This window comes from Marmota marmota, unplaced genomic scaffold (assembly GCF_001458135.2).
Source record: "Marmota marmota marmota unplaced genomic scaffold, marMar, whole genome shotgun sequence".
Classification (NCBI taxonomy): domain Eukaryota; kingdom Metazoa; phylum Chordata; class Mammalia; order Rodentia; family Sciuridae; genus Marmota; species Marmota marmota.
The window spans coordinates 16,521,546-16,537,086 of NW_026000005.1; the positions used below are offsets into that span (position 1 = coordinate 16,521,546).

The 15,541-nt window shown below is 34.3% G+C and overlaps 1 protein-coding gene across 8 annotated transcripts in view; it reads left to right on the forward strand.

Annotated features, from left to right (window-relative positions):
- The window catches only part of Ccdc150 (coiled-coil domain containing 150), a 107,000-nt gene that overhangs the window by 72,002 nt on the left and 19,457 nt on the right, over positions 1-15,541 (forward strand). For 6 of the 8 annotated variants that reach the window (XM_048808223.1, XM_048808222.1, XM_048808221.1 and 3 more), the window contains 6 exons: positions 347-454; positions 5,773-5,901; positions 7,282-7,451; positions 8,630-8,723; positions 9,515-9,684; positions 13,272-13,398. In XM_048808223.1, coding sequence (XP_048664180.1) covers positions 347-454; positions 5,773-5,901; positions 7,282-7,451; positions 8,630-8,723; positions 9,515-9,684; positions 13,272-13,398 — 798 coding nt within the window. The other 2 variants (XM_015481179.2, XM_048808227.1) reach the window with 2 other exon arrangements.

Genomic DNA, 15,541 nt, shown 5'->3' on the forward strand with positions numbered 1-15,541 from the left:
GCACATTGACAATGCTAATTATCCATATTCAAAAGTTTTTGAATGCCAGGTACTAAAATTCCTTTAAAATTGAAATATATTAAATACAAAATCTCACTGTTAAGTTTATATATCATATCGATTTGTATTTTCCATGAGCAATAGAAACCAAATGAGTTATCTCAGTACATTTAAATGGCTATAATATACTTTTAACTGTGAGTTGAAATAGAATTCTTTGCATGATTAGAAAAACTTGAAGATTTTTTTTGAAAGTTTCAAGTGTCCTCTGTTAATTTTTTTGCAAAACTTACATCTCCTCTTCTTGGAAATTATGAAGTTCATTATTTTTCTATGTTCTTTCTAGGCAAAAGTTAAACAGCTAGAAGAACAACTTCAGTGTTTTACTGAAACCAGTTTACAGAATGAACATCTATGCAAGCTGAATAAGGCTCTAGAGGCCAAATATGCTCATGTATGTTTAATAACTTCAAAAGCTGATTGCTGTCTGATTGCTGTTCTGTTGTTTTAGTTTTTAAGAAATTGTTTGATGCCCTTTTCCCTACTTTACCATACAATTCCAGAAGGATGAATATCCAATCTTGATTCAACAAACATTTTTAAGCACTACTGTGTACAAGATTCTACTAGGCCATAGAGGAATTCATATTATAAAGGTGCCTGAAGCAGAATCAAGACATTCAACTTGCTTCTAAGGATGTTTATGAATGTTCTTAATAAACCTTATTATAGAATAGAAAGTTATGCCTTTCAGAAAAAATATAGATTATATTAATGAGCCTGCATAGAAAGCATTAATATGATTGGAAGCATTGGTAAATGCTTTCATAAAGGAAGTGTTTTTTTAATTTGAGCCTAAAAAATCTTAGCATATGGGAGGAACAAGTATCTGTTTTTTGAGTGATAGGCAAACTCAGAACTCAGTGCCAACAAGGTATACCTGCAACAGTCAGAAGCTCACCTGAAAGAGGTATTAATAGTGAAGATGTTTTCTTATCAGCAAGATGACTGTTGAGGCTGAAACCTTTGTAGGTCACATAACATTTCAACAAATTAATTAAACAAGCAAAATATATAAAATATTTAGTGAAGAACTTAACCCAGGAATGTGTTACCAAAAGAAAGTGGTTCTTTTAATGATTACAGATTATTAGGTTATTTTAAAAATCTTCAACTCTAGGTGTAAGCATGTATGATTTCTGTATCTACAATATTTGTGTGTATGGACCCCCTGTAACCAAGGTACTAGAATATGTCTTCCGGTGGAATACTCATGGAGTTCTAGCTACTTGCTCTACTGATGAGTGATGAGGTCACAAAGTTGTAAGAGTGACCTCATTAGATACGCTCTCCTACAGGAAATTTGGTTTAAGGCCTATTTCTTTACTAGGTCATACTTTACAGTGTGATCTCTTCATTCTGAAAGCAAAGGAACACATTTCCAAACGTTTTTTTTTTATTTTGGCTGCTGCTTTTTATTGCTGTTTCTCTGAGAGAAACAATTCCTTGAAAAATAGCACTAAATTTAGTTAATTTTTTATTTTGTTTATAAATGGTGATGCCACCAAGAAGAAGGAAATCTCCAGAGAGGCCAGCGTCTTCAAAATCCCTTGAAAGCTCTAGGTCTTATGTAAATAATGTAAAGGAGAGAACTTCAACAGTTGGTTTGCCCAGTGTTCTTCCAAACTCCACACGCCGTGTGAGTTTTGCACCTACACTGCCTTCTGTGAGAACATCTCAGGAGATTGGAGACTCCAGAATCTCTCTAAAGACACTTTTGAATGCTATTAAAACTATGGAGGGAAGATTAGAAGGCAAAATAGACATTCTTGCCTCAAGACCCTTACTAAATGATGAATCACCAAATTGTTTTAAACAGGATTTGGTAAGTGAAGAACACAAATAAAATCTTAGGGAAACTTCAGATTTATATAATAATGAAGAAAGCAGTAACAATCTAGGAAGATAATACTTAAAGATATGCATAACAACAAATAAATTGGTTCTTAACAAATAATAAAAACTGATGTAAATTTTGAAACCATTCTTGGCCATCAGCTAATTTTCATTTGGGCATAGAAAATTTGGCTTGAGTTACAATTGAGTTTTTATAAATCTAATTGAGTTTTTAAAAATTCAAAATTTCTAACTAATCTCAACATTTGAGCTAAAATGCTTGAATAAGTCATGATTTAAAAATAGAAATAGGGGCTGGGGTTGTGGCTCGGCGATAGAGCGCTTGTCTCGCACGCGCAGGACCCTGGGTTCGATCCTCAGCACCATGTAAAAAATAAATGAATGAAATAAAGGTATTTTGTCCAACTATAAAATAAATATTAAAAAAATAGAAATACATTAATCCAGAAATCCCCATGAAATTGAACATTGGGATGTACTTTCCAGAGAGAACTTATTAGAGCATCCATCTTTGCTGGAAGTTTAAAAATAAAAAATACTATAGATGATCTTATGAAGTAGACTACTATTTAGATACTTTGTGTAAACAGTTTCGTTAGCAGTATTGTTTGTGTGTGTGTGTGTGTGTGTGTGTAAATATATCTTGTAAACACTGGTAAAATTTTAAAAATTAAAACGTATTATTTTTTAGAAAAAAAATCAATAGATCTTTAGAACCAATGAATTGGCTTCTTTGCACTATTCTGTAATCCTTACAGAAAAAGTTAAAGTATTTTAAATGTTGCAGGTTAAATTTTAAGGATATATAAACATGTTGAGAAAGGTGTGGGAAAAAGACATTCTTGGTTGCTGTTGGAAGCATAAATGGTACAAATTCCTATGGAGTACAACTTGGTAATAATTGTGACAAAATTAGATCTCACAATTTAACTTCTAGGATTTTTCCTTACATATTTAGTAGCTTATACACATGACTTGTTTAAAGATTACTTACTGAAGAGTTGTTGATGAATAGCAAAAGGCTGCAAGCAACCAGAATCCAATCAATGAGACTGGCTAGATAAATCACATGTATCTTAGCTTGTAATCTACTTCAAGATATGTATATTATTAGGTTAAAACAAGGTTCAGAAATAAATAGATAGTATTTTACTGTTTGCATGCAAAAAGGGCAGGGAAATAAACAATATATACATGCATATTTATTTGTATATGCATTGTGTTTATAATAAGCTGGCAAAATTTTTGAGGAAGGAAACTATGGCTGAGAGATTTTTTTTACATTTTTTTGTACATTAAAAAAATAAGGTGAATGTGCTATATGTTCAAATAGTTAACTTATGGATATATTTCATTTTAAATAAAACTAAAAGCTAAGGAAGAATGGTCTTTTCAACAAATTGTGCTAGAATAATTGGATATCCATGTGTAAAAATGAAAACTATTTTATCCATACTTCACAACATATATAAAAATTAATTGAAAATGGATCATAGATCTAAATGTAAACTCTAAAACTATAAAGCTAGAAGAAAACGTAAAAAGACATCTTTGTGATCTTGGGTTACGCAAAAATTTCTTAAATTTAACATCAGAAGTGTGATCCAGAGGGTTGGTTCTATGGTAGAGCACTTGCCTAGCATGCATGAGGCTCTAGGTTTGATTCTCAGTACCAGGGGAATCAGGGAACAAAAATTATAATCAATAAAGGGAAAATTATAATCAATAAAGGGACAAAAGTGGTAAATTGTACTTTATTAGAATTGACATGTGCATTCTTCGAAGGCATTAAGAGAAATAAAGAAATAATCAACAGACTGGGAGGAAATATTTACAAACCACTTTTGTGGTTAAGGTCTTTTCTCTAGAATGGGTTTTTTAAAAATCTCAAAATTCATTAGGGAAACAACCCAGTAACAAGAATGGGTAAAATATCAAACAGATATTTCAAAAAAAGATACATGAATGATGATAGATAAGCACTTGAAAGTTATTAAACATCCACCATTAGGGAAATTCAGTGAGATATTACCATACACCTATAAGAAGTTCTAAAATTTTTCATACCAAGTTATCATACCAAGTGTTAGGATGTAGAACAACTAACTCTGATACATTGCTGATGGGAATGTAAAATAGCACAACCACTTTGGAAGGTAGTTTGCTGCTTTTTAAAAAACGCAAGGCATGCTACCACTATGTGAATCTAAGTTGGTTCACTCCAAAGTATTTCCCATTAAAAAATGAAAGAATATGTCTATACAAAGACTTGTACCCAAGTGTTCTCAGCAGCTCTATTTGTAATAGCTTAGATCTGGAAACAACTCAAGTATCCAAGAGGTAAATAGTTAAGTAAATTGAGATATATCCAGATAGAATACTAAGCAACAGAAAGGAATGAACTATTGATGCATGCAATAAATTGAATAAATCTCAAAATAACTATGAAAGAGTACATAACAATGACTCCATTTATATCAAATTCTAGGAAATGCAAACTATTGTGACTGAAAACAGATCAGAGCTTGCCTTGGGTTGGGTTGAGAAAACAGGGAGAAATAAAGGGGGAGATTACAAAAGGACATAAAGAAACTTTTGGGGTAATGAAAATGTTCACTATTTTTATTATGATTTCAAGGGTTTATACAAGTCAAAACTTCTCAGATTGTACACTTTATATATATGGAGCTTATTGTGTCAATTATACCTCAGTAACAGTTTTAAAAGAATATGAATGTGTTACCTGTTCAAATATTTATTATATCAAAATGTTTAATATTCTTGTCAGAACTGTAGAGATAGAGAATGAATTAATGTTTACCTGGGGATGGATGGGTTTGGAGGGGCAGTGAATGCAAAGAGGTAGTAGAAAGGAAGAAGTGATGATGGAAGGGTTCTTATCATGATTATGGTGGTGGTCACATAAGCATGTGTATGGAACAGTCCAATATGTGTGTGCACATGCACCTCTGGGACACACACAGGTGCATGAAAAGTTAAAAAATGGTGAAAACTGATTGAATTCTGTAATCTAGTTAATAATAATAATAATAATAATAATAATAATAATAATAAGCCAATTTTGCTATGGAACTACAAAAAACTTTTTATACTATTTTTCAAATATTCTGTAACCCTATAATTTGAGATTAAAAAGGTTTTTGTTTTTGTTTTTTCTTTTGGCATCAGGGATTGATTGAATCCTGGAGAGCTCAACCATTGAGCCATGTCCCCAGCTCTTTTTTTATATTTTATTTTGAGACAGTCTTGCTAAGTTGTTTAAGGCCTTGCAAAGTTGCTAAGGCTGGCTTTGACCTCATGATCCTCCTAACTCAGCCTCCCAAGCTGCTGGGATTATTGTGCCACTGTGCCTGGCTAAAGTAATATATAAAATAGTGTGATTATCTAAAATGATGGTGTGGCTCCACTGGGAGTGTTTCAAGAATATAAAATTCTAAGACTTCTACCTAGTTTATAGAACTATTTATTATTTATTTGTCTTGGCTTTTATTATATTAATTTATGCATTTACATTTTCAAAAAGAAGTTCCATGATAATCATTTTACATTTTGTCTTCATAATCTTACTATTTCTATTCATATGTTTTCATAGGGAGTGACTAATATGTTAGGTTTACCTGTGTTTTTTCACACAGATTTTTGTTGTTGTTGTTGTTGTTGTTATTTTGCAGTTTTCTATAAAGGGATAAACAGCTAATAAAGATGGAATTTATTTATACTAATGAATAAAAGTTTAATTAAGCATCTTCAGTTTGGTTTTTAAATTGCTGTGCCTTATTCTCATCATTGATTTATGGTATTTTAGAAAATTATTGTTTCTATTTTTCTATTAAGGTGAAATCCATTCTTGAAAAAAATGAAGAAGAGCTATCTCAAGCAGTGAAGTGCCGAGATACAGCCCTGCAAGAGAGTCATAAGTTGAAAGGGAACTTGGAGGCTTTGGAGGATAGGGAAAATAAGAAGGCAAGGCATCTCTCTGTTCTGAAAGTTTGTCGCTAAGATGAAGTGCTTATTAAAGCTTTCACGAGCCGTATTACTGATCTTCTTGTATCTGTTAGTAAAAGGAATGAGAAGTAATCAGAGGAAGAGTTCTTTTTATAGAAGATAACTTCATTATGGTTTTAAATATTTCCCTTAAAGATATATCATGTAACTCCAATGTTTTTTAACTGTCTTGAAAGAATCAAAAGTCTTAATTTTTCCTATTAAAATTCATCTGACCTTGGTAATAATAACATTCATACTTTTGTTTTGTTAATGTGATATAACAGTACTATGATGCTTTCTCTTTAACATTCCTATGGTGTGTGCTTAGTGGGAACAGAAGTCACATCCCAAACTTTGCTTTTTTAAAACATTTTTATTTTTAATTGATACACTCTAATTGTATATATTTGTGCCATTCTGTATGACATGTATACAATATATAATAATAAGATTGAGGTAATTAAGATCTCTGTTACCTCAGACATTTATCATTTCTTTGTGTTGGGAACATTCAAAATCCTATGAGTCATTTTGAAATATTCAACTAGTTTTTGTCAACCATAATTACCTGTTGTGCTTAGTACATTAGGAGTTTTTTCTCCTATCTGGCTGTACTCCTGAACTGTTAACCATCCCATCTCCATCCACATTCCCCCTCATTCTTCCCAGGCTTTGGTAACCAATATTCTAGTCTATGCTTTTGTGAGATCAACTTCTTAGCTTCCACATGTAAATGAGAACATAAAGTATTTGTCTTTCTGTGCTTGATTTATTTCACTTAATGTCCCCCAGTTCCACCATGTTGTTGCAAATAATAGAATTTCATTATTTTTATTGCTGAATAATATTATCCTGCATATATATGTATCACATTTTCTTTGTCCATTTATCTGACCACATTCCAAACTTCTTGAGAGCAGATACTAGATTTTGCCTCTCTGCAGAGGGCTGTGAGCTATATCTTTCTTCAACAGCTTCCAATTTCTCTTGCAGTCTAGAAAAAGACATAATTCTGATGGATTTCAGATGTGTTCTCTTCTGACCCCATCAGAAGACAGCTAAGCATACCACCTGGGAACACCTCTGAACTCACGAATTTGTCAACCTTATCATCTCTGGTTAATGTGTGTGCTGTGTAGTGATAGTAGTCTACCATGTTTTCTGTAGGATCAGGGGTCTACTTTGCTTTTTCTCAAAGTCACAATAACTTAAGAAATATAAAAATATAATGTATTTTAGTTATTCATTTTAGTGTTCTACCATACCTGCTCTCCATACTCTCTCCTAGGAGTAATGAGACACACAAGTGTAATCAGAAAGAATCAAGAGTATTTGTCTTATTTCATTTTCTTTTAGGTAGGAAACTTTCAGCGACAATTAGCAGAGGCTAAAGAAGACAACTGCAAAGTTACAATCATGTTGGAAAATGTGCTGGCTTCTCATAGTAAGATGCAAGGTGCTTTAGAGAAAGTACAGATAGAGCTTGGGCGAAGGGATTCAGAGATTGCAGGCCTCAAGAAAGAAAGGTACCTGTGATTATTTTCTGTCCCCCATATTGCTGCATTGTGTGCTATAAAGGAATGTCCAGAGAGAACATGAAGTCACTTTTTATCACTTCCCTCATGAAAGACTACTAAAATTTTCTTTAAAGATCTAGCAAATTGGGGGAAACCTGGAATTAGAAGTGAACATAACTTCTAAAAATTCAAAATGGCCATGTTTTGTTGTTATGTGAAGAAGTATGTATCCTTGAAAGTCATGCTGCATTGCTGTTTTTCCTTTGTTACTTTCTAATTTAAACCTAATTCTTCTCTTGGCTCTATGAATAGTAATAGTATTACTGAGATAATTAAAGCTGGACTGGGGTTGTAGCTCAGTGGTGGAGCACTCTCCAACCATGCATGAGGCCCTACTTTTGATCCTCAGCAACTGGGAAAAAGAAAATATATATATGTATTTGACTAGTTTAGTTTGAATTATTTATTTATTACTATCCTGTTTCAAGATTAAAAATTATTTTGGGTGAACTATTCTGAGAACTAACTACTTCTAGCCTTGTTTTACAAATAAGCTCTTCTTTGTTTTAAAAATTATATTTTTAGGTTAAAGAACAAATGGCCTGAGTATAACAGGGCTTCTAAAATACATTGTATGTATTAGTGGTGCAAGTTGCCTCTGTGTTGTGAGAGAATAAATGGATTCTACTTTCTTCATTGTGCTTATATTTTTTTACATATTGTGAAAATATATTATCTTTGAAGTAAAACCAAAAGTCAAGAGGACAATATTAAAAATATTGTTTGCCATTCACAATAAATTTCTAAGGAACTTTGTATTTAGAATCAAAAATCTCATCAGCAAAATAATCCTAATAAAAGTGATGAGTTTTTTTAACAATTAGTGATATAGGTAGTGTAAAATTACCAGCCTATGAGTTATTCAGAAACATATATGGATAGCTTAATGCATCAAGCCAAGTTGAACCATAGATGGGACAATTTATCTAATTCCTTAGGAGCCTTAGTTTATTTCTCTGAAGCTGAGACTGTAATTGTCATTTACCAACTCAGGTATTTTGAGCATTTGTGACCTACTACATATGACGCTCTTTGAGCGTCTTAGAAGAAAAGTGTCCTGAAACTCCAAGTGGTATAATTCTTAGATGATTCTAATCTAGAATCACTCTTGGGCTTTTTATTTTTAGGGCTCTAAATCAACAGAGGGTGCAGAAGCTAGAAGCTGAAGTGGACCAGTGGCAGGCCAGAATGCTTGTTGTGGATGCACAGCACAGCAGTGAGGTAAGGGCCAGGTGTTTAAAGATGAAAATACTGAGCTATTTTATTTTATTAGGATGTTGCTGTTTGAGAAAAATTAAATGAAAAAATCAAGTAAATTTCTTTTTCACTCAAGTCTGAGTTTTTAAGCAGTGACATACTTAAAAATTGGAAATGAACCTAATTTTAAGCCTCACGATGAGTCACTTATTGGCAATCCAGGAACATAATTATGACTAATATTCTTTGTCTTGTATAGTCCACATCTTTTCACTTAATGCACAAATGATTTCAGAAACTAAAAGACTTAGAAACATAATATATTAGAAACATAACATAATCTCAAAAATAGCTGGAATGATCCCACTGTTAATAAGGAAACACAAACACGTGTGCACATACATAAATATGTATCTATGCATATGAATATACATAAAATATGCATGGATATTTTATATAAATAAGTCTTTTTGGAAGAATATACAAGAAATAGTTGCCAGTTTTTATCTCTCCTAGGGAATGAAACCAGAAGGTGATAGGATTGGGAAGAGGAATTTTAGTTACAATTTTTGAGAAATTAAGCTGGCTCTATTTTCCAAAGCTCTCTGATGATCACTGCAGCATAGCCTTCCCATTGCCTTCTAAGAGTCTCCTAAGCAATCTCTAATAAATATGTTCACTTATATTCCAGGCACCTGGAAACCTGTTCCTCGTTCCAACTAATTATTTCAATGGCACTTGAGGATACAGTGTAAGGAATGTAATGGGCTTCTTGCATCTATTATAATGGCATTAAAAACACTCCTCTCTTTCAGATGGAGCCTCTACACAAAGCTCTAGAAATAGCAAGAGAAGACAACAGGAAATTGGCCTTGAGCCTGGAGCAAGCTCTTCAGACAAATAATCATCTGCAATGTAAGCTAGATCACATTCAAGAAAAATTGGAAAAAAAAGAACTTGAGCGGCAGAATTTGGAAACCTTCAAGTAAGGGCAATATAGTCACAGTAAACTTGGGAAAGAGCCTCTGGAAGAGTAAGACCAGTTCATTTACATAAGCCAGTTAAATGCTTTTCTCCTACTTTGAGCTAGTACTCAAGTCAAACCATAGTAAAAAACCAAGCCTAGCTGATCACCAGCAGATAACAGCTGGCTGGCGCATGCCCATTTGGTTCTCCTTTTCATCTCTTCCTTCTCCCATGGTCAGGTCAAGCTGCTTCCTTATGTGAAGGTTAAAAAAAAATTAAATAATATTGATTGGAAAGGATTCTTACGTTGTTTCTTCCAAGCTTATGCATCCTTTTGAAGCATGATTTGGACAAGGAATAAGCAGTCTAGGTGAGACTAGAATGGAACAATTCCATCTAAGTAGATGTTGAACCATTAATTATTTTCAATTTTGAAATGAAATTAGTTAGATCAAGCCCATCAAGTTCAGGACAAACCACTTAAGTTTTGTCTTAAGTTAAAACCTAGGTAAATATGATTTAGATACTAATATTATTAAATTAAAATTTATACCTAAGCTAAATGCAGTATGCATGTAGATCTTTGTTCTTTTCAGTTAGTGTACATGTTGATATAGGAGACAGGAATGAACTGAAGCAGAACAAGGTATTTTTCATATATGTGATCTGTGCAAATTTTATATTCTGATAAAGTGTTAACAATTACTGCCTCAAGACTACTTAGAATTAGTTAAAACAATATTGTTTATGTAGTGGTTGGCCAAATCACTTAAAAACCCCTCAGTAGCCAGGCACAGTGGTGTACACCAGAAATCCTAGCAGTTTGGGAGGGTGAAGCAGGGGGATCACAAGTTCGAGATCAGTCTCAACAACTTTGCAAAACTCTATCTCAAATTAAAATAATAAGGGCTAGGGATATAGTTCAATAATACAGTGCCCCTGGGATCAGTTCCCAGTACCAAAACCAAAATAAAACAGAAACCCAGAACTCTCAATGACAACTTAGGTAGATAGGGTTTAGATAGCTAATAAATTATTTCAAACCCTGAAAATGCTCCAGGTAACCATAAAATACAATCCCTCCTCCTACTGCTAAAATGATCATAGCTGGATCATTTAGAGGAAAAGGGTGAACTGAAAGTCAGAGGTCTCCTTGCAGCATTTGCTTCAGAATTTACCTTTATGTCACTGTTTAATAGTTCATGTTTTCATCATGCTTCACATAAGACCTGTCAGCCTCTTGAAATTATGCAGGAAGAAAGACCAAGTTTGGGAGATTGTGTTTTAGACATGTTGGTTTTGAGGTAGAATTTTTAGACTGAGAAATGGAAGCCCAATTTTGACAAGAAGTTAGAAGTTGAAATTCATACTTTACAAAGATGAAAGCTGATGTCTTTGGGTGGGTTAGTGTGCCCAGAAAGAAGTCTAGGAAGTGAACCAAGGTCAGAACTTGGGGGATCCACTACATTTCAGGGGGAAGGAACAAAAGTCAGAAAGGAAGCATTTATAGAGGCAAGGAAAGAATTTGGAGGATATAGAGTCACTGTAGGCAGAAATGATTCAGATGCTACAAGAGTGGCAAAAACAATGAGACCAGAGACAGAGCATTAATCTTTGCAACTGGTACCTGCTGAGCATCCTTCAGTTAGTCAGTTTTTGTCCATCTAGAAAATTAAAAGGAATAAGTGATTGATGAGAAAAGGCAATGGTGAAAAGAAAGATTGAATAGTAGTTCATGAAGAAAAGTAGTAGATGAAGAAAAGTTATTCTGCTAGGGTCTTGTTTTAGGATTGGAGGAACTGGAGCATGATTGAAGAGTAGGGGAAAAATCTTATAGAAATGGAGAAAAATGAGAACAAAGAAAAGTAGAGGGGTTATCATTGAAATTGAGGTTATGCATTTCTTCCTCTGAGATCAGAAGGAAAGGAAAAGAAGGTGGTTCATTATTCAGAGAACCAGTGGTGGATGGTCTGATATTTTTCTTAGAAGAAATTAAAAGGAATAAGTTCTAGAGATGTATATAACATAGTGCCTGTAGTTTACAGTGCTGTACTATATTGCTTAAACTTTGTTAAGAGGGTAGATTTTATGTTATGTTTCAGAGTTGGAGATGGATATGAAAGTTGAGGGTAAAAGGAAAATTAATTTTAAAAATTAAATTAAAATTAAAGTTAATAAAAACTCAAATTGCATTTGAAAAATACAAATTACATTTAATAAAAATTAGAATTTTTAGGACTAGATAATAGTAGCTGACATGTATTGTGCTGAGCACTTCCTTTTTTACTGTGACTATTTGATGCTAGGTACTGTTGTTATTCCCATTTTACAGATAAGGAAACAGGCATGGAAAGATGATTTACTATAACAAGATCACATATCATCTTGTTAGAGTTGGGATTTAGATCTAGGCAGCAGCAGGCTGACTCTAAAACCTCTAGTCTTCATCACTTTGCTAGAATAAGCACAATAAATTTAAAGACAATTTAGAAAGTTGTTAAGAAAATAAAAATACAATACCTGCTACACAAATAATGGTTTGTTCCCTTTATGGATCTCCATGTATTTTTTGTCCATTTTTTAGATTGGTATGGGTGGGGGAGGAATGTGGGTATGTAATAAATAACAAAATAGTCATCTCCCTTGACTTCGGATCTCCCATCTGTTTATGTGGTGCCATTAGAACAAGTGTCAGCAACTTTTTTGAGATGATGTGCCAAAGTTGATTGCCATGTTCCCACCTGAGGACCAGGAAGTAAGGGTGGGGCACAGTTGCAGTTGTCTCCTGCAGGTCTCATTCTATAGACCAAGCCAAGTAGACTAGCTGAGTCCATTAGCAGAGGTACTTTTAGAGGCACATGAGGAATGTGGGTATGTAATCCAAATAAACACAAAAGATGCTCAGGAGGAGAGTGGGGAAAGGAAGATTTCATGGCAAGGCAGGCTCCTTTTGCTCTTTGAGAAATACAGATAATCATGGAATAGTGCCATACTAAGGCATTAGTATTTGGAGGCAAATAAGAGAAGGTTAAAACTGGAAGAAGCCTAACTGTTGTTTGAGTCCATTCTTTTTAAACCTTTCTTGGAGTCACCTATGCTTGTAAGAGTCAAAAACTCACACCCACGCATAATATTTTGCATATCATTTCAGGGTATTTCAGCATCTTCAAAAGCCAAATCTTGGATCTTGACCAAGGAACCCAAGTTAAGAATGCTGATCTAATATAAGACCCTCACTTCAAAGATAAAGAAATAATAACAATTAGAAGTTAAAACTTTAAGGAGTGAATAGGTGATAGCAAAAAAAAAAAATGATAAAATGAAAAGTGTCTCAAAGTATGACTGCTTCTGCTAATATTTTTCCTATGATTTATTTCACTCTTTTGATGAATCTCTTAATATAGACGGACATTTGTTTTTTGTTTTTAATGCTGCAGGTAAACGGACCTTTTTTTCTCTTAATGAATTCCAAATGAGATTCAACTAAAGACTGATCTTGTTTGTAAATCACACACATTTTGGAGAGTTGTTCATTCCTCTCCAAATCTTTCATGCTTCCTGAGATGGTTTCTAAAGCTTATTTATTGTCTGTCTTCCTCAAAACAGAGACCATATGGCTGAGGAGTCCAAAGTAGAAGCAGAGTTGCATGCTGAACGCATAGAAACTCTAAAAAAACAGTTTCAAACTGAGAGAGACACTGCAAAGAAGGCAGCACAACGGGAAAGTACTGAGGTATGAAGTCAAGTGACAAAGCTTCCCTCTAGGTGAATGCCTTTTAAGAGGATAGCCAGCTGAAGGATTTCAGAGGATGACTGCATTTGTTCTCTGGCTCTTCTCATTCCCCTCTGGTCAGCAAGTGAGATATAATTTAGCCATCTCTATGCTGTTTGTAAAGCTACACTTTCTGATATACAGTTCTCTGCCCTGGGAAGGAATGCCTTGAGGAGAACTTTTACAGCAGAGAGCAATAACTGAGCCAGACAGAGGAATGAGGAGACTGCCTTTGATGGAAACCCAGTCACATCTCAGTTCACTTAACCAGCATCCATTGTGCATCCACCTTCTCCAGAGAGCCACAGAATCAAGCGGTAGGAGATATAGTCCCTGCTCTGTGCTAAATAACCCTGGTTTAATTGTGATCTCCACTCTGGACATGAGACAAACAGGGAAGACATCAGAGAACCTTTCTAGGATAGCTAGAGGAAATGTACAGTTTTGGAGGAATTCAAAGTAACAAAGTTTATTTTAGGCTGGCGCTAGAAGATAGGAAACTTAATGAAAGTATAGCTTTGAGTTTGGTGGAAAGGCAGGGCTGGACACTGTCTATAGGAACCCATGTAAAGCTGAGTTAGAAAAACCAACAGGACATAAGCAAATTAGAAGGAGCCCCTCTGACCAGACACTTAGGAAATGTTAGAGGGAGAGTGGTGAGCATAGGCAGCCAGGTGACTGTTGGCCTCACCTGCTAGACAATTCAGTGTGAACTGTTAGGTGAAAATGGAGTGATATAGGTTTCTGAGCAAAGAGGTTATATAAGAACAATTTTAAGAGTTAGTGTGACAGCAGTACAGAGTAGGGAAGACGGCAGAGGAACTCTAGGCCTGGAAATACAAGAAAACCATGGCAGTTAATTTGGGTAATGGATGATTAGGGCCAACCCAAATAGTTCTCCTGAAAATTTAGAAAGATTAAGTCAGAAAGCCTTTCTTTAAATTTGTTTTTTGTGGTTGTAGATGAAGAGAATGTCTTTATTTTATTTGTTTATTTGTTTGTGGTGCTGAGGATCAAACCCAGTGCCTCATGCATGCTAAGCAAACGCCCTGCCGCTGAACTCCAGCCCTAGCCCCAGCCCGTAAAGCCATTTTAATAGAAAAATAGTCAGACATTAAATGTATAATGAACATGAAGAGGAAGAAATTAAACAATTCCAAGATTTGATTAAGATGGCTGGTGTGAGTTTTTCCAAATTTGTTAGATTCAGTAATTGTCATTGACAGATCTCATTAACAAGCCAATATAGATATATAGAATGGTTTTATAAATTGCAAAATGCTACATAAATATAAATATTGTAATGAGCATATTCAGTGGAAAACAAAAAAAATACACTAAGTGTAAAAATGTACCTTTAGTCAGAGATTTTTGTTCAGAATGCTTATAAAACTGAAATCCTTTAACAACAAGGGTCAATGAGATGGTGAAGTTGTAAGAAGACCTCCCTGGGAACAGTGAAAATGTGACATGAGTGAGCAGGTGGAAACAGCAGTGGGTCATGTGCAGTGCCTCTCATTAGCTGTGTGTTAATTTATTCTTTAGTGACTTAATTTTTGAGTATTAGTTTCTCCAGTCACAAAATAGAAATCATCACAACTATGGTCCAGGTTTGTTTTAAAAATTAAATTGAAAAGTATTTGTGAAGTAATTATCATGCTGCTAAAAATTAGTATAAAGTGAGTAGTGGTTTTGAGGCTCTTTTTTTTTTATTGGTTGTTCAAAACATTACAAAGCTCATGACATATCATCTTTCATACATTTGATTCAAGTGGGTTATGAACTCCCATTTTTACCCCAAATACAAATTGAAGAATCACATCGGTTACACATTCACATTTTTACATAATGCATTATTAGTGACTGTTGTATTCTGCTACCTTTCCTATCCCCTACTATCCCCCCTCCCCTCCCCTCCCATCTTCTCTCTCTACCCCATCTACTGTAATTCATTTCTCCCCCTTGTTTTCCCCCCCTTTCCCCTCACAACCTCTTATATGTAATTTTGTGTAACATTGAGGGTCTCCTTCCATTTCCATACAATTTCCCTTCTCTCTCCCTTTCCCTCCCACCACTCGTCTCTGTTTAATGTTAATCTTTTCCT